Below are 19,568 nucleotides of genomic sequence, written 5' to 3'. Positions count from 1 at the left end.
CTAAGGTGGCCCTTAGGCTAGCGCGGGAGGGGAGGGTTAAGGAGGGTATGGGGGGTGTGTGTGTGTGTGTGTGTGTGTGTCGTTGTCTTCGTTTCTTGATCCTGGCTGTCTCTGAAACAGAAAAGGTTAGCGGGCAGGGGGGGGGTCATTGGGGTGGTCACCCAGGGTCAAAAAGTTGGTGTCTAGGTCTTTTGTGTTTGTCGGTCACGTCGGGTACGTAGTCAACGGCTTGCCTGAGGAGGGGATTGTCATGTCTAGCGGCTACGTCAAATCGTTTCTCCGCGTTTTGTCTTATTGTCTGTGTAGCGTTTGTGTATTGTAAGTCTCGTAATATGTCAGTGTTTCTTACGTACCAGGGCGCGTCGGTGGCCGTGCGGAGGGCTATGTTTTCCACAGCCTGTAATGACTTTAAGTGGCTTTTTGCCGCGTGACCCCACGCCGTGGAGGCGTAGGTTAGCTGCGGTTGAAGTACCACCTTGATAAGCGTTCGCTTATTCCTTAAACTGAGGGTGTTTCCACCTTTGAGTAAGGGATAGAGCCTAGCCCTGGTGGTCTTCGCTCGCGCCACCGTCTCCACGATGTGCGGTTTCCACGTGAGACGCTGGTCCATCGTCACGCCCAGGTATCGTGTTTGTCGATTCCAGGAGATGGGTTCCTGGGATAGTGTCAGTCTGTCAAGGTTTTGTGGGATTTTTCGTTTGGTAAAAAGGATAGCCGAACTTTTGTTGGGATTAATTTTGACTTTCCACCTGTTGCACCAGGTTTCAAGTTGGTCTAAGGAGCTTTGGAGGAGGTAGACGGAATATCTAGGATCTACGGATTGGGATGTGATTGTCAGGTCGTCGGCGTATAAGTATATGTTGGTGTTGGGGGGATGTGGGATGTCGGAGTTGTAAATGGTGTATAGGTGTGGGGACAGGACGGTGCCCTGGGGGACACCGGCCTCCATGGGACGGGTGGTGGAAAGGGAATCTTGGATTTGGATGCGGAATTTTCGGTGGTGTAGGTAGGATTTTATGAGTTTGGTAAAGGATATGGGATATTGGTTGGTGAGCATTTTCATCAGTAGGCCTTCATGCCAAACCGTATCGAAGGCCTTTGCGACGTCCAGGAAGACAGCACCAGTGTACTGTCCCCTGTTGAAGGCCGCCGTGATGTGCTCGGTAAGGCGAAGGATTTGGAGTTCAGTGGAGTGATTGGGTCGGAAGGCGAACTGCTCGTCTGGAATGACTTGCAGTTCTTGGGAGTGGGTTCTTAGACGGGTTAGGATAATTTTTTCTACCACTTTGCTCATAGCCGGGAGCAGGCTAATGGGCCGGTAGTTGGATGGGATGGTGTGATCTTTGTTGGGTTTTGGGATAAGGATTATGTTTGCTGTTTTCCAGTGTTTTCCAGCGGGTAGGGAAGTGTCTTAGTCTGAGTGTCGCGTTTGTTATGTTTAGTAGGGCCATGAGGCCCTTGTGTGGTAGTCGTTTAAGTGTATATTGTCGGGTCCGGGGGCTTTTCTGTTTTTAAGTCTGCGTATTGTCAGTCTTAGTTCGTCAGCTGAGCTGACCGCGGTCTTTTACATAATCAGTCGCATTTGACAATCGTACACAATCCTGCTCGCCTTCTTTTTTAAATTGTTGAGGTACCTATTGTTTTAGTAGTTAAAAAAATGAGAAAAGAGGAAGCTCGTTTCGATCGCATCGCGGTCTCCCGAGATTATTTGGAATAGATCGGTGGAGAAGGCGATGCGAGCGAGACGAGCTCGGGAATGTCCAGTGTGAAAGGATACATTATAAAACATGAGAAGGAATTCCACCGCGCGCGATCGAGACTAGCACCGTCTGCGATGCGACGGGACCACGACCGCCTAATGCGTTTTCTCCTTAATACTTACTAGAGAAACAAAATTTTGGTAATCTCCCTGCTATTTACTTTGATGTTACCAGTTCTGTAGTGCGAAAACCTTTTGAAAATTGTAAACACGTATATCTATTAGTGATGGGAATAACGGCTCGAAATCGATAACGTTATAACTTGGAACGTTGCAAAAGAATAACGTTCTAAAATAACGTTTATTTTGGAACGAGGTTACTTCTGGAAGTTTGACAGTTTGACACCGAGTGCGATCTGCGACATCGTAGCTGATTTGAAAGGACTACGATGTGTAATGTAACAATAGTAACTATGTAAGTTTTATTATTTGTATGCGTTGACAACCAATATTCTTTTTGCCAAAATATTTGAAACTTCTATTTGTACTCATATTTTTTGTTTTCTTTTGCTTCTTTAGTATTAAGTTCATTTTTATAATATTCATTGTATTAATACAATATGCAACGTTTATAAACGTTGTACAATATGTATAAATAGCAATCTGCAGTTTTCACCTTCATAAATAAAATTAATGTCTATATAGCCATTACATTATTATTTTCTACATTCCAATACTTGCATAATGTAAAACGTTTTAATTTCAGTTTATGTTTCTTTTTGTGGTTATAAAATAAAGTTACGTTACAATACGACACCTGACGGTTACAGCTGTACAACGCCAAAACAACGCATTGCATGTTTGTTAGTTGTTTGCTTGTTCTATGTTCTATCTATTTCGCAGTCGCACGTTCGTTCCTCAGTAACGCGTTACAAGAGAAATTGGTCACGTTCTGGAACGATCCAATAAAATAACGTTCCAAAATAACGTTATTAGAATAATGACCCATCACTAATATCTATACTCGGCAGTAATACCTATCACACAGATGAAAAGAATTAGCCGTCTTTGAAATGATTTCAAGTAGCAATTTTTCAAAATCAGTTTTTAAAATTATTCACGATTTTAAGTTTTTTTTGTGAAGAAAACAATAAGTGGACAATATTCGGTGCTGTCATTACTGACTTTAGCTTTGCTAATATTTATGCCATCAGTTGAGCTTGTAATTGAATAGAGTTACCAGAATATCTAAAACTTATCAACTTATGATGATAAAGAAATTCCATAAAAATTAGTAACGATTCATTTGTGCTGTGCACATTTTATGAAAATGGTTTCAAAAGAAGTCACAGACAATAATTACTCTATTACGATTAAAAATAATGTTTATAAAAGGTTTGTTAGCACGCTGTATACGACTTTCAAATTTACAGAGTATATCTGAATGGTATTTTAATATTTTTATTTTATTAAATTCTCCATATTTTAGCAAAAACATTACAATTGCCTAAGACTGTATATTATTAACGTCGATAGATGACTATTTACATTTCATATATCAATCCAGCCCATTTCATAAACATTTTAAATCAATAGTTTCAAACATCCCTGTTACTTCTACTGAAGGTAAGGAAAATCCATCCCATAATAATATTTTTTTAAATATAATTTTGACAAAATATACAGTGTGGCCAAATGGAATAAATTCAGTATCTCAATTATTGCACATATTCATAAAAAATCCCGAGACACGCCGGTTTTGGATTCTGAAATGACATCCTGCAACGTAAAAATTTCATCCCTAAATTCAACCCCCTTCGAATGGAAGATACAACCCCTAAATTTTTAAATAGGAATAAGGGCTCGTGATACCTCATTTGAAAGTGTTACAGGGATGTTTTTTGGGTTATCACTTCACCGCAGGTTTTCTTTATTTAGCCGAAATATTCCTGAGCCGTAATACATGGTTTCAACAACGAGAAATTCGTCTATCGCTTTTTATTACAACTAATGTGGATTTAACAGTAAAGCAAACACAAAAGATAACAGATGTCAACTTGGAATGCTAAATCTAACACTGACAACTCTGATCCTTTCTTGAAAAGTCTAGAACTTTTATGAGGTCCAGCAAACTCCCCGCCATCTAGATTTCCGGCCGAGCAGATCCTTTCCACGGTTGTCCCTTTTAAGGTTTTATTGTTATAGTCTCCCCCTCTGGTTACACAAGTTGTCCCGACGTGGAACCAGAATCTTTTTTCTTCTTCGGAGGTCGGCCTTGTTTTTTGATAACAACTTGAGGCTTATTTCCAGTTCCAATGTAAGGACTGAGGGCTGATACATGATATACCCCAAGAGGAATGGTTGGACTTTCAGGGTCACATATCTCAAATGATACAGGAGATACATGTCGATAAATGTAATATGGGCCATCCCGCTTTGGATCAAATTTGGAAGGGAAGTTATTCCCTTTTTGGAGTCGCTGTGGGTATGGATACTTACCCAAACTTTAGCGCCAATCTGATACAAAAGAGCTTCGGTCCGTTTCTGGTCTGAATATTGCTTTTGACAATCTTGTTCATGGTCGTGAAGTTCCTTAGCCTCTTTCTAAGTAGCTGCAATTTTATCTAGGAACGGAGTAATTTGAGGTAAAAGGTTTTCACTCTGAACCACTGATTGAATATCGTTATGGACATCATCGGGTGTCCTAAGTTCTCTACCAAAGGTTAGGCAGCGGTACTTCCTGTGGTTGTACAATATACTGAACTCATTGCAAATCTTATAGTTGATAACTTGTCGATCCAAGAGATATGATCATCTCCTCATAATGGCCAGTCGAGGTTTGAGATCACGATTTTTCCGTTCAACTATATTAGCAGACGGATGATAAACTGGTATAAAACTCTGTTTTATATTAAGGCAAAAACAAACTTGTTGCATTATTCCAGATATGAATTGGACACCATTATCGCTAATAATTTGTCGAGGAAGTCCATATCGAAAAAAAATATTTCGTTTAATAAAATTTTGGCGCATTCTTCTGCCGTCGCTCTAACTAGTCCAAAAAGCTCAACCCACTTTGAAGCACAGTCTTCTATGATGAATATCCATTTCTCTCCTGAGGTTGCCTCGGGAAGTGGACCAAACAGATCGATAGACAAGGCTCCAAATCGTTGGGCGTAAACAGGAGTTTGCAGGAGTCCTGCTGGCTTTTGGTTAGTGGATTTATATCTCTGACAAACGGGACAGTGTTTTATGTAGTCAGCAATGTAGCGTCTCATTCCTGTGAAATAATATTTTTTAGCTACTCGTCGAATTGTACGTTCGGTACCACAATGAGCGGCTTTAGGAGCATCGTGCAGCTCTTTCATTATCATTTCTCTTTCGTGAGTCGGAAGAACTAATTGGGGTTCTTCATCTTCATCTGAGTATTTGTAAATTATTCCACTAGACATTAGGTATCCTCTTTCGGTCCATTTTGCAAAATCATCATGGTAGCTATTTTCGAAACTTGTGACGAACTTTCAGTGTGAGACCCGGATGTCCCACAAAAAGTCGCCGCCCGTGTAACAGCAGTGGAGAAAAGTGTACACCAAGGGTCTTGATCAGAAAAGAAACCACTTCTTGCAAGAGGTGTACTCCCATTTATTTAAATAAATAAATAAATACACCACTGACAAATCGGTGACGATCGGTACTAACATTCGGTGAAACTTCGGAAAAAACTAAACTTCCCTCGATTCGGCGTTCAACTCAGGTTGACGGCTATTCGGGAAAACGGACGAGTCAGGAACTCCGAGTGGAACAGGGACCAACCCTCGGAGTTTCAGGGAAACAGAGTTCCAAGAACAGGCGGGAAAATGGCCGGCGTTCTGTTCCCGGACGAAAGGATCAGGAGAGCGCTGAGAACAGGCGGGACAAGGACCAACGCTCTGTTCACAGACGGACGGTTAGGGAGAGTGCTAAGAACAGGCGGGACAGGGACCAACGCTCTGCTCTCAGACGGAAGGATAGGGAGAGAGGAACCTTGGTAGGACCGTTACCAATACCAAGGGGGAAGACGAACTTACTTTGTGTTGAGAAAAATTGCCGATTAACACTACGAATCTCATGTGCGGGAGGTCGGCCTTTTATAGCCGACGTAGATCAACGGTTCGTCAAATGTTAGTACGCAGACCCACAATAAATACAGAGTTCAATGCTTATATTACTAACATAGAAAAAGATAATAGTTCATCGGATATTTAACGGATAAATTAATAAAGATTCGTTACAAACTGTTGATGATTTTAAGCAGATTCGGATCCTTCATTTGTTCTGCTCTGATGTCCTCAGCGGAGCGACTCTAGATCAATGGTGATAATACAAATGTCACATGTCGATTCATTGTTATACTCGCAAGGTGGACGAGATAACATATCGGCCACTACGTTTCGTTTCCCCGGTACATATTTTATCTTGACGTCAAAGCTCTGTATGGTTATTAATGCCCACCTGGCAAGTCTTCTTGTAAGGCTTAGCAACCATCGCAGGAGTTGATGATCTGTAGTTACAGTAACCGGTGAATTCTCAATGTATCCTCTGAATTTGTTCAAGGACCAGACATTACATAATGCTTCACGTTCCGTTGTGGAATAGTTTTTTTCAGCCTTTGATAACAGGCGACTAGCGTATTCAACTGGGTGTTCATTCTCCCCTTGTAGGAGAACTGCACCTAATGCATAGCTGCTAGCATCGGTTCTTAGTATATAAAGCTTGGTTGGGTTATTTTGACGAAGAATAGGAGCCGTGACTAATAATCGTTTGAGCCGTATGAATGCGTCTTGTTGTACAGTCGACCAGTCCCATGGAGCGCTCTTTCTCGTGAGGTCACTCAACGGTCTAGAGATATCAGCAAAATTTTCAATAAACCGCCTATAGCAAGAGCAGATCTGTAAAAATGATTGAACTTGCTTAACATTGCGCAAAACCGGTATGTTTGAAAAGGCTGATGTCTTCTCTGGATCAACGTGAATACCTTAACTCCAAATACTTGACTGTGGGACATACAAAAGAGCACTTTTCGCGATTGGCACGTAGTTTAAATTGTCTGAGTCTAGCAAACACTAAATTTAGGTCTTCTAAGTGTGACTGAAAAGCTTCTGACAACACTATGAGATCGTCTAAATATACAAGTATCAGACCACGACGAAAAAATTGTCAATTAAGCGCTGAAAACTAGCTGGCGCAGTCTTTAAACCAAAAGGTAGATGGAGAAAACGGTAAGTACCAAATGGACTAGTGAAAGCAGTTTTATCACAATCCGCGGGATTCACACTTAATTGGTAGTAGCCCGATTTCTAGTCTAACGTAGATATGAAGAAAGTTCGTTTTATCGCATGTATAAATCGTCCATATGCGGAAGCGGGTAAGAGTCATTCACAGTAATAGCGTTTAAGCGTCTATAATCCACGCACAACCGAGTTTTGCCATTTTTCTTCGGTACTAAAACGACAGGCGCGGCCCACGGTGACTCACATTCTTCGATTATCCCCTTCTCCAAAAGGTCGTCAAGTTCTTTCCGCAGAATTTCTTTGTTGCAGGGTGTCATTCGATATGGAGGAACTGATATCGGTGGATGATTCCCAGTATTTATGTACTGCATAGCATAGGATTTTGTTCTCCCCCAAGTCGAAAGATATCATCATTCTTTTCCAACAGTGAATTAAGGGTATCCTTTTCAGTAGGAGACAGCATAACGACTTCATCAGGACGTATAAAATTAAACGAATGAAATTCCGTTTTAACGTTTTGTTGTTTTGCTTCAAAATGTAGGTCATACTTTAAATCGGGCGTATCAGAAAAGGTCCACATACGATTTGCAATATCGACACACAATTTAGCATGTTGGATAAAATCAATTCCAAGGAGTGTATTATTGTTAACTGCATCAGGCAAATGTTGTAGGGATAGTATGTTCTTCTAAGGTTACATCTACTCTAGTGACCAGAACTGTTTCGAATTTGGAACTTCCATCAGCCACTTTGACGTAGATTTTATCTTCCCTGAAGGTTTGTCCTTTAGAAACCATAACCTTGTAGAAGAGTAACCAGCAATGCTTTGCTTAGCCGCCGTGTCCAAAATACCAATACCACGTGAACCTAGTATGTTAATGTACATTATAGGTCGAGATCTGGGAGTTAGTTCGGCAGATAACGAGTAACCTGATACCTTTTTGCTCATCATACAAAATTCGACAGAAGACGTTTCGGCTATTTTTGAGGAGGCCTTACAGTTTGGACAATTTGTTCGTACATAACCTGCTTTTCCGCAACCGTAACATGTTAAAGATGTCGCCAGTTTGGGAGATGCAAGGGGAGGAGTTGAAATTGCATCGGATTTCGGCAAAGTGTAAGTCCTTGATTGTTTTTGTACCAATTTTCGACATTCTTCTTTTAAATGGCCAACATTCCTACAATAGGAATAAGGTGGTTTCTTTAAATTAGAATTGTCTTGGTCAACATGAAAGGATTCATGCAAAATTTCCTCAACAATGCGCGTCTGTTCCAAAAGTTCAGACAAAGTTTCAATTTTATTTCTAGGAACTTTGTCACGATTTTTTTTATTTAACAAACCATATACTATATCTAACAGAATGGTTTCAGAAAGAGTATCTGTTGGTAATTGAGCTAAAATACTTAGAGCTTTGCAAATAAAAATGTCAGTAGGAGTTTTAAAATCTTGCTCTAATGAAAAAAGTTCTTTGTATACGCGATATGGAGGTTTCACAGGGCCAAATGTACTTTTCAAAAGGTCAATTGCCGCTTCCCACGAAGTTACTGTTGTTTTAACTCCATGCCACCATATTGCAGCAAAACCATCAAGCAACATCGGTAAGCCACGAAGTGCGTTGTCATCCGAAATCAGGGTACAATCTTTATAAATATTGATTGCATCGATGAACGCACTAACATCAGAGTCTTTTGAACCATCGAAACGCGAAGAACACTTGGTAAAATTCCTACTACGTGCAGGAGTTGGCGTGGAAGAACCACCAACTTGGAGCCTGTCCATTAATTGTTTAAATTGTTCATCGGTTAACGTGACAGTCATCTCGGAAGGTTGCTTTTAACTACGAAGCCAATAGTTACCGCGTTCAGCCCTCGTGATGTCCACTTACAGCATGCAAATAAAAAGTAAAACTCACAGTTTGTACTCTAGAAAATTCAAATAAGATACTAAGATATTCCTCAAAGATCCGGCTTAGTGGGTGAGCTTGATTTGAATTCACTAGCAACGATGCGATTGCACCTATATCCGGCGAAAAGAACTGAAACTTGACACAAACATTCAATTTCGAGAAACGTTAGTTCTGGTCCCAAACAACGTTTTGAAAAATGTCTTTAGTGTCTTTAATGTGCGATGTGTGAAAGTAACGTACTTTTACTACAAACAAGTATTGTTTTTTACTCAACGTTTGTAAAATTACGCACAATTCTTGCTTAAAGGCCCCATATTCTTTAAATAGTGTTTTCCGCAAAGACAAATAATTTCAAACATTTAATAACTGAATAATCTAAAGCTTATCAAATAATGGGAATGTTATGTCATGCCACCTGAGTATTTTCAAAGACGCCGCAGTAAAACGAAGGTGCAAAAAACGATCAAACCATCAAGGTTTTAGGTACTGAAATCTACGAAAATACTAACTTTTTTATATATAATTCCACATGTAAATATTCTTATAACATTTACTTACTTAGTCCTACATATAAATTTGTTTACTTTTGTTTATAAGTACGTGAAAATAATTCTTAAAATGTGGGGTTAGAATAACAGCAAACGCATGTTTTACAAACGCTTTTTTTTAGTTATTATTTTATTTGAGTAAATTTAAATGGTAACAATGAATAAACAAAACATCAAGGATTTTATTTTTGTGCTTACTTTTGTTCTACACGTTTTACTTTTCAAGATTTCAGTACCTAAAAACGCAAGAAATTTCACTATTTCTCGGCCGGGAATATGGCCACCTTAACAAACGCGAAATACTTCTCGTTCAACTGAAAACAATACACCACTATTCCAGTATACTCGGGCCGCTACGTTAGGCGCCAATGTTACGGGGAAGTTTTTATGGGTTATCACTTCACCGCAGGTTTTCTTTATTTAGCCGAGATATTCCTGAGCCGTAATACATGGTTTCAACAACGAGAAATTCTTCTACAGCTTTTTATTACAACTAATGTGGATTTAACAGTAAAGCAAACACAAAAGATAATAGATGTCAACTTGGGTCTAACACTGACAACTATGATCCTTTTTTGAAAAGTCTAGAACTTTTATGAGGTCCAGCAAACGCCCCGTCATCTAGATTTCCGGCCGAGCAGGTCCTTTCCACAGTTGTCTCTTTTAAGGTTTTATTGCTATAAAAGGTATTTTCATTCTCTATTCAAAAATACTATGGTTTTAATATTTATTGCGAAACATTATAAAAAAATTAATTCATCAGTTTGACGAAATTCGCCACAGCACACTAAAAAAAAACTTAATTTCAACAAAGATGTTCAAAATTAGTTCCCTGAACGTTTTGGCCGTATCCTAATCATAAATAAAAATGTTTTCTAACATTTTCCAACATCTGAGGCGTGACCGACCTAACCGCAACCATGATTTTTTTCAATAAAATTGGCAATGTCAGTTATGAATAATTTTGATAAGTTTTCATGTATTCCAACGAAAAACATTTGTTCAAAGGTCTACCCACCGTGGTTCAATGGAAAAATTATTAAAAATATTAAACAAAAAAGTAATGCACTTAAAAAATATAGGAATACCGGAAATACTACTTTCTTAAACAAGTTTAAATATCTGAGGTCCCAAATAAAACATGAAATAAGTATCTCCTATAAGTTATAGGTACATGTTGAAAGCAATATACAAATTAATCCAAAAAGTTTTTGGTCCTTTATCAACGTTAAGAGCTCAAATTCCTTCCATGCTTACGTATAATGACCAAACTATTGATGATCCACAGACTATAGTTCATAGTTTTGCTGATTTATTCTCACAATCGTATATAAAACCGGGTAAAAATCATTGTGGAACATCTACATCAAACGCTAATCTGCTAAATGAAGATGAAGTCTCTGCTGCGATAAAACAAATTAAGCCAAAAATGACAACCGGGCCTGATTTAATACCTGCATTTTTTATAAGAGACTGTGCCTCTGCGTTTGCTGCCCCATTAACAACTATCTTTAATTTATTAATAAAAACTTAGTGTTATCCTGAATGTTGGAAACTATCTAGAGTGTGCCCAGTGCACAAGAAGGGCAGTAAGAATGAATTGGTTAATTACAGGTCAATTTCTATTATTTGCAATTTCTCCAAAATATTTGAAATTTTATTACATGACTTTTTATACAGATCCTTGTCCGGGCTGTTGGCGTGTGAGCAACACGGTTTTATTAAGGGCAGATCCACTGTTACTAACCTTGTCCAAAAAACTCTGTTTATTAGCGAAAAACTTGACAAGATGAAGCAAGTCGATGTTATCTATACCGACTTCACTAAAGCTTTTGACAGACTCGACCACGACCTCTTGCTGTACAAACTAGATGGGTTTGGTGTGTCCGAAGTAGTGATGAAATGAGAGAGCTGAGTGGAGCATGAGGAATGAGGAGACCTTTACCCCAGACGACCGTAGGTCGTTGACCTTGACCCCAGACGACCAGAGGACGATGACCTTGACATGACCTTGACCCCAGATGACCAGAGGTCGATGACCTTGGCATGACCTTGAGGTGACCTTGACCTCAGACGACCGTAGGTCGATGACCTTGAGGTCACCTATTTTATTTATTCAACAATATAATAAACATTATAATACTAGTAGTTATCACCCTTTATCTTTAAATTCTTTGTGCATTGACTATATTCTTCAAAATGATGGCTATAATTGCGAACCCCTCATAATATACTTTTTTTCAAAATATTTCACAAAACAAGTTGCCGAAAACAAATTTCAATAAATGCCGCATACAGGTAAATCTGAAAATTTTGATATTGCGGCATTCTTCAGATATGACCACAATATGTCTACTCTGTTCTAGGGAAACGATTACCGACTGTTCAGTGTAAATTTTGCAAACGGTTTTCTTTCTAATGTTTAACACTAGATGATCATCTTTTTATGGACAATAAGATATGCGACATCTGGCGACTTTATAAATTTGTGACGATTACTTCTGTTGGCTTTTATTTATCTCTCCGTCTCGATTGGGGCCGTTTTTATATGAATATTAAATGGTTCATACCTATTAAAATACATTTTAAATTTAATTAATTTTATTTAATTTATTGATACACCCTAATCATAAAGTTTAATCCACCTAATATTATATAGGGAGTAACTTAAATATTATTTCAGGACGTAGTTCCTAAGTTTACACAGCCCCACAAAAAAATGGAAGATCCGAAAGACAAGACCATGATAGTTACAGGTTTTTGGGGTAGATTAGCTCTGGTTGAAGGTCAGTTCAAGGCCAAATGTAGAGAATTAATTGCCAACAAAGTAGACCTACATATCTATACGCTTTTGAGGTCGGTGAATCGGAATCCAGTGTCCGTTTGATCCGATCAGGTCTGCGTTCAAGGTCAAATGTAAACAATCAATTACTAACAAAGTAAACCAATGTATACGTTTTTGGGATCGCTGAATCCGAATGCGAGGTCCGTTTGACCTGATCAGGTACTCTCAAGTACTAAACTCAAAACACTCAAATTAAGCATTTATGCCTATTAAAATTTGAGTAACAAATACAATTAAAGAAAGAAAGCTGTAACTCTGAGCCCATGACGCTCGAGTAAATTGTTTTCACATGACAAAATTCTAAAATCAGTAAGTCTAATTAAGTAAGCTTTAAACCAATATGTCCGTTAATGTTTCATGTACATTAAAAAGTGAGTCCGTGTCATGAAATCACTATATCTCACTACTATGATATCGACGCTACTAGGTACTCACTTTTATTGTATCTAACTATTTTGTTGTAAAAAGTTCTGCGAAGAATGACCAGCAGTGACATTTTTATAACCCATTTGCCCTGGTACCAACGCTTCATTGCATTCTTTTTAAAACCTTTCTCTTTGCTCTTCCCTGTAATCACCCAACTTTTCTGGGAAATAATCCACAAGAGAATGTAAAAATGTTATTTGAGATTCATTAAGCATCCTAGGTTTTTAAAGTTTTCTACCAAATTCGGTACTATTTCTTTATAGTTTGGACTCTTGATTTCCTAGGACATTGTCGATTAGTTCCTTAAAACATAACTATGCTGCTTTCTCGTTTCATTAATTTTAGTAACAAATATGTGATCATTTAACAAACACCTAGGCTGTTTAATGAATCTCAAATTATATATTTTATATTCTCGTGAATTATTTCCCAGAAAATTTGGGTGACTACAGTGAGGAGCAAGAGAAAGTTTTTAAAAAGATATTAAGGAAATGAAGCGTTCGTCGGTACCATTGTTAGTCGTTACTGCTGGTCGTTAAAACGAGCTTTATCACTGAAATCGAGAAAACGTAAAAGAAACTATTTCGCAGATCTTTTGACAATAAAATAGTTCGATACCACAAAAGTGAACAGTAGTCTCGATTCCATAATCCTAAGTGTGTAAATTAATGCAAATGCAGCATTAACTGACGCATTGGTTTAAAGCTTACTTAATTAGAATTATCGATACCAGAATTTTGTCATGTGAAAACAATTAACCCGAGGGTCACGGGCTCAGAGTTACAGCTTTCTTTCTTTAATTTTATTTGTTACTCAAATTTTAATACGCATAAATGCTTAACTTGAGTGTTTTGAGTTTAGGATTTGAGAGTATTTAGTTGACCTGATCAGGTCAAACGGACCACGGATTTGGCTTCAGTGACCCCAAGAAAGTATAGATATATTAGTTTACATTATTAGCAATTAATTCTCTACATTTGACCATTAACTGAACTTAAACCAGATCTGATTGGGTCTAACGGACACCGGATTCAGATTCAGCAACCCCAAAAACATACAAATATATGGGTTTACTTTGTTGGCAATTGACTCTATTCATTGGACCTTAAACTGATCTTCAACCAGAGCTAATCGGGTCAAACGTACCCCCAATTCGGATTTAGCGGCCCCAAAAACGTATAGGTATAGGTATATGTAAACATTTGTTTACATTGCTGACAATCGATTTGCTACATTTGACCATGAACTGACCTTAACCCAGACCTGATTGGGTCAAATGGACACCGGATTCGGATTCACCTCCAAAAACGTATAGATTTGTAGGTTTACTCTGTTAGCAATGAATTCTCTACATTTGACCTTGACTGACCTTCAACCAGAGCTAATCGGGTCAAACGTACCCCGCATTGGGATTTAGCGACCCCAAAAACGTATGAATACATTGACTTAGATTACTGGCAATCGAATCCCTACATTTGACCTTGAACTGACATTAACCCAGACCTAATTGGGTCAAATGGACTCCGAATTCGGATTCACCGACCCAAACATATAGATATGTTGGTTTACTTTATTGGCAATTGATTCTCTACATTTGACCTTGAACTGACCTTCAACCAGAGCTAATCGCGTCAAACGTACACCGGATTCGGATTCAGCGACTGCAAAAACATATAACTCCCATAGTCTTGTCTTTCGGACCTCTCACTTTTTTTGTGGGGGCTGTGTTATCGATCACTGCATTTGCCTTTGGTTTGCATTTTTTTTTTTTTTTTCAAGAAAATAAAATCTTACCATCCAGTAATTTTAATTTATTTCCAAATTCTCATTCTCACTACTACCACTTGCGAACGGAAGCTAAAGCTACTAGTTTCAAAATATTTATAAGTACCTAAGTATGTTTTAAATTTACCGAGTTTCATTCTCTTAAAATCACACAGTTTCGTTTTGTACAGATGTACAATCTAATACTTTTTCCAATTTCTACAATATCGACGGCTTGCGAGTGCATGCCACTGGTTTCAAAAAATTGATAAATATGTTTTCTATTTACCGAGTTTCATCTTATTAAAAATACAATATAAACCGTTTTGCAGGTCGTTGATCATTAGAATTATCCATAAATTTGCGTTCCTACACGATGCATATGAAAAATTTCTATTGCCATGGTCAATCCCTAACTAGAACCTAAGATCACAGTTGATACAGAAGTACAGCATATAAAGATAAAATTTGAAAAAAAGTCATAAATATTTTACAAAACCCGTATGTTCTACCTTATGTACTGTATACATATATCCTTATTTTCAGATTTAAGAAATGGAGAATATATTCCAATAGGTGAAAATCAACCATGTAATATCTTATGTTCTGAAAGTGATTGTTGTGACAGCAAAGCTCTTTGCACTTGTGGTACAACCACAGGTCATTATGCTTGTATTTGCCAAAAAGGTTATTACGGATCTGGACTTAAGAATTCTTGCATACGTAAGTATTACACGAGGTTTAAAAAAAGTATAAATATGAATTCAAACTTTTATAAAGCTTTTTAACATTTTTCTTCGTTTAAATTTTGCTCATTCAATAAAATAAAAATGATATAAAAATTATTATTGTTGAGAGTGAGAGTAGGTACCTAATAGATCACATTTTCGTTAAAAAGTTATCAACTTTAGTTATCCTACATAAGAGTTTATAATATTTTTATTGTATACGGGTATGCATATATTTTTTATAAGTTTATGTTATATTTTACGGGACAAGCCACGCAGAGTCTATTGTGTAAAAATATTATTACGTAGTTGGAGAAGAATCGCAGAAAATCACTATGTTAATTGAAACTACAGAAATTATGAATAATTTATGTCGAGAAAAGAAAATTAAGAGACGGAATGTGTATCGTTTGGAAAATATGTTATTTTTGCAGTTTCGTCTTACAAAATCTAAAAATTTCATTTTTCCTTATTTTTTATAGGTACGGTATTCATACACAAGACTATAATTAAAATATATTTACATATATTTTATATTTACAAGTTAAATATTTGTTTCTGCTTTACTGCGCAGATAAATTAAATATATTTTTTAATTGGCCTCATTTTAAGAAATATTTTTAGCGTCTGTCATGAGTTTAGTACAATCTTAATCTTGGATTTCTTTACACCTGTTTAATATAATATAATAGTAAGCTTTATCTTTTGTGAAATAAACATAAAGATCTATACAGGGTGTCCCAGTGTCAGAGTACAAAAATTTACCAGGGGGTAGGCCAGACCAAAATAAGATTAAAATTCTTATAAAATATTTTTCTGCAATGCACTCTCACTGAGTTACAGGGTGTTGTTTAGAAAAAAATAATCAAAACTTTCCGCAATATCTCAAAAACCCTTTCAGGGATTTAAGTAATTTTTGGGTGAAGTGTACATCTATTAAAGTCATTAAAAATATATGGTGCTTACTTCGATTGATTCTTCTTTTGACGGTTGGTCGAACAGGCTGGGACATCGGCTTCTCCATTTGGTGTGAATAGCAATGGTGATGACTCCCAAGCATAGTATAATTATGATGGTGAAAAGAGAAAGGTTAATTGAACTTATAGGATCAACACCACACTGAATCGACCCATTTTGGCTTCTTCAAATAATTTCGTTAATGAGTGAATGTGGTCAAAGTCGATTCCTTACAGATGGGATGCCTTTTTCTTAATTATGATATTCCGTAACTAAGAAATTTCTATCTTTGGTAACTGGAAGAACGGCAACTGGATATCGGTTTTGCTGGCTGAGAATCGTAGATTGGCTAGGATTATACTACAACTTGTGGTTAGTCGCAGGACTGTTGGTTGACTCATTATTAAAATTCCTTTTTGGCAATTTTGATTTTTGGTGGTGCCAACAGGGAAGACTAGCACACAGTTTTCTTCTAACATTGTCCTACTGGTTTGGTCAATGCGACATGGCAAGCTTGACAGTTTTCGCGATTAGCATTCGACAGCAATTAGACCAGGCAATTATCGTTCTTAGGTTGACTGAGTGTATAGCATAACATAATCGATTTTTGGACATGCCTGGATCGTCGTAATGTATGATTCGGTACTCATTCTAAGGAAAGGAGTGATTGAAAATTGTGAAATTTTGTATAGGACAGGGGGAAATGGTAATAGGAGTAAATGCATGTATGTTAAGATTGGCATATTGATAACAAAAATAACACAGGACGATAAAAAAAATCGTGTGTTTTTGAGACGTGACCCTACCTATCTTTAGTAAAATTTTTCGCTGAATCCGAAAAAATAAAAAAATTTCTGACGTGTGGATTCCCCTGCACACACCCTCAATTCCCCTCAAAAATTAAAAAATTCAAACTAGCCATCCACCCACATTTTACTAAAGACAGTTGTATTTAGTAAAATTTTCCGCTGAATCCGAAAATAAGAATAATTTGACTTGTGGATTCTTCCCCACACATCCACAATTCCCCCAAAAATTCAAAAATTCCAAACTGGCCATCCAATCTACCTACCTTTATTAAAATCCGCTGAATCCGGAAATGGCAAAAAATTGTTTGGACGTCAGGGATCCCCCCCTACTCATCCGTATCTCTCACTTACTTCTTTCAAAAATAAAAATAAATACAGATCAGATGTGGCAACCTTTATAACTTTTATAAAACCTGTCGGTAAAACCAAAACTAAAAAATATTTTTAAACTAAAAGTTCCCTTTGCTCATATTTTTACCCTTGCCCCCAGATATGTGAGGTCAGGTCTCAAAAACACCCTATTTTTTTTGTTGGCCTGTGTAATTAATTCGCCACTAAAATATACCGAAGTGCCTAAATATGAATAGTAATTTTGGAAATGATTGAGGTCTAAGATATTTTGATTACTATAAAGTTCTTTTGCTACCTCTAGTATGTGCATTAAATTATTCTTTGTTAAAATTTAATTATGCACAAGATTTCATTATGAAAAGATAACATTCTCTAGTTCATTTAAAAAATCATTAATGTAATTTAGGGTTATAAATAGTTGAATAAGTACATTTTGAACATAATTAATTTGTTCGTTTGCATGGAATAATTTTGAATAACTTTTTGATTTTATGCTAATGTAGTGACTCTTATTATATTTATCTATTAATTTAGATGTAGAAGCCGATCTGACTTTTAATTGGGGTAATTTTAATTTGAGCTAGGACTTTTGAAAAGATAAGAAATTGAATGAGTATGTACATCGTCATTGTCATTTTCTGGGTCGTCCTCGTGGTGTATCTGAAACAATTTTACGTTTGTTTTTTATTCTCTTTTTGTGATAAGGTCCACGTTTTGGGTTAGATTTTTTCTAATTTGGTAATTTTTAATGAAGATTATATGGTCTGAGTACAACTTTTCCGCATCAGCGTGTTTTTTGTTAAGTGTTCAGTGCGTTTTTCTCTTACCGTTGTCCTAAAAATTTAAAGTAGTTCTGATTTTTGTAATTTCAGTTTTCAATTTACATTTATTAAAATTTGGAAAATCTTCTTTAAATTTGTGTTGTGTTCTTGTAAAGAGGTTGAAAGAAAATAATATCTAAATAAACTAAACAAATTTTGTTAATATGTTCACGAAGAACATTGTCAATCATTCTTTGAAAAGGCATTCTTAAAAGTTCGTAATGTCCGTGTTCCGTCTTAAAAGCAGTTTTTGGAATTGATTCTGGTGTCATTTCATTTTGGTGAAAACCAGAAGCTAAATCTAACGTGGTGAAACAACTTCTGCCTGATTTGTTCAGTATGTCAGTAATATTTGAGATAGGATATGATTGTGTCAGATGTAGTTTTGTGATTAGATTTTCTACAACAATTCTTCATTTTATTTTACCTGAAGCGTGTAATTTTTCAGGTACAACACAGGTGGACTCCATGTGAACATATCGGGGCGAATTGTTCCGTCTTTGAGTATTTTTGAACTTCTTTATAGATGTTGTGACGTTTTACTATTACGTGTCACTATGACGCCTGAGCGGCGGCGGTTACCTCGCGCGCCAGTTTCTGTTTACAGTGTAGAAAAACAGCTACTCGGGCAGCCATAGTGAAGGCACGGTATGTCCAGAGAGTCTAGAAAGAGTCAAGCTTCACACAGGAATAAAAGTCAGACTTGATAAATATTTACGTTTCTTACAGTCCTATACTGCTACTATTAAGCTACGGTTAGATGGTGACAAACGGCTGGTCACTACTGGAAACGGTAAAATAAAGGTACGGTGTTAAACGGTCACCTGACTAAAAGCAAAGCACAACAGAGTTAGCGGAACAACCAAGCTGTTATTACGGAAAGCGGGGTTCAGATACCAGCAGAGCGGAAGCAACCGTTCAGACAAAGAGCAAAGCTATATTTACTGACTACAGGCTTGCTCTACACAAAGAAAAGAAATATACAGTAATAACAGGGCTCTCCACGACAGGCCAGCGGCTGGCGGAAATCTGAAGGAAAAGTATGATTAACTACGACCTGCATTTCAACTCATAGGACATAAAGGGGGGGACAAAATCCTATTAGCCGAACGCGCAGTTGGGTTAAGTGTACCGAAAAGAGACAACAACCACCCAACTACGTTGTAGTACGGGCAGATATCTAATATTCAAGGTATAATTAATACAAAGCAGACTGTAGTCAAGTCTTTACCTAAACCTTTTACTGACGTCCTTTCCTGCGCACGTCTAAACGGTCGGAACGCTGAAGTGGAACTAACTCTGCAGTACAATTACCTCGCCAGCTTTCTTGTCACCTCAGAGGATTTGCGCGGAACATTACTTCGGTGGTCTTCGGACTAGCCTGGTCGTTGCAACGGATAAAGACGAACTGAATCTAATTCAGCTTGTTTGCTAAGTTCGTGT

The 19,568-nt window shown here is 37.3% G+C and overlaps 1 protein-coding gene across 1 annotated transcript in view; it reads left to right on the top strand.

Moving 5' to 3' along the window:
• The window catches only part of LOC108904780 (sushi, von Willebrand factor type A, EGF and pentraxin domain-containing protein 1-like), a 74,988-nt gene extending 55,830 nt beyond the window's left edge, over positions 1-19,158 (top strand). Inside the window, exons 5-6 of the mRNA XM_023455692.1 lie at positions 15,006-15,182; positions 18,974-19,158. Coding sequence (XP_023311460.1) covers positions 15,006-15,182; positions 18,974-19,158 — 362 coding nt within the window. The remainder of the gene's footprint in view (positions 1-15,005; positions 15,183-18,973) is intronic.
• The last annotated feature ends 410 nt before the right edge of the window (positions 19,159-19,568 follow it).

The sequence above is a fragment of the Anoplophora glabripennis genome, unplaced genomic scaffold, assembly GCF_000390285.2.
Source record: "Anoplophora glabripennis isolate ALB-LARVAE unplaced genomic scaffold, Agla_2.0 scaffold175, whole genome shotgun sequence".
Taxonomy (NCBI): Eukaryota; Metazoa; Arthropoda; class Insecta; order Coleoptera; family Cerambycidae; genus Anoplophora; species Anoplophora glabripennis.
Note: the sequence above shows the minus strand (reverse complement) of the source record. Positions and strands in the feature narration are given on the sequence as shown.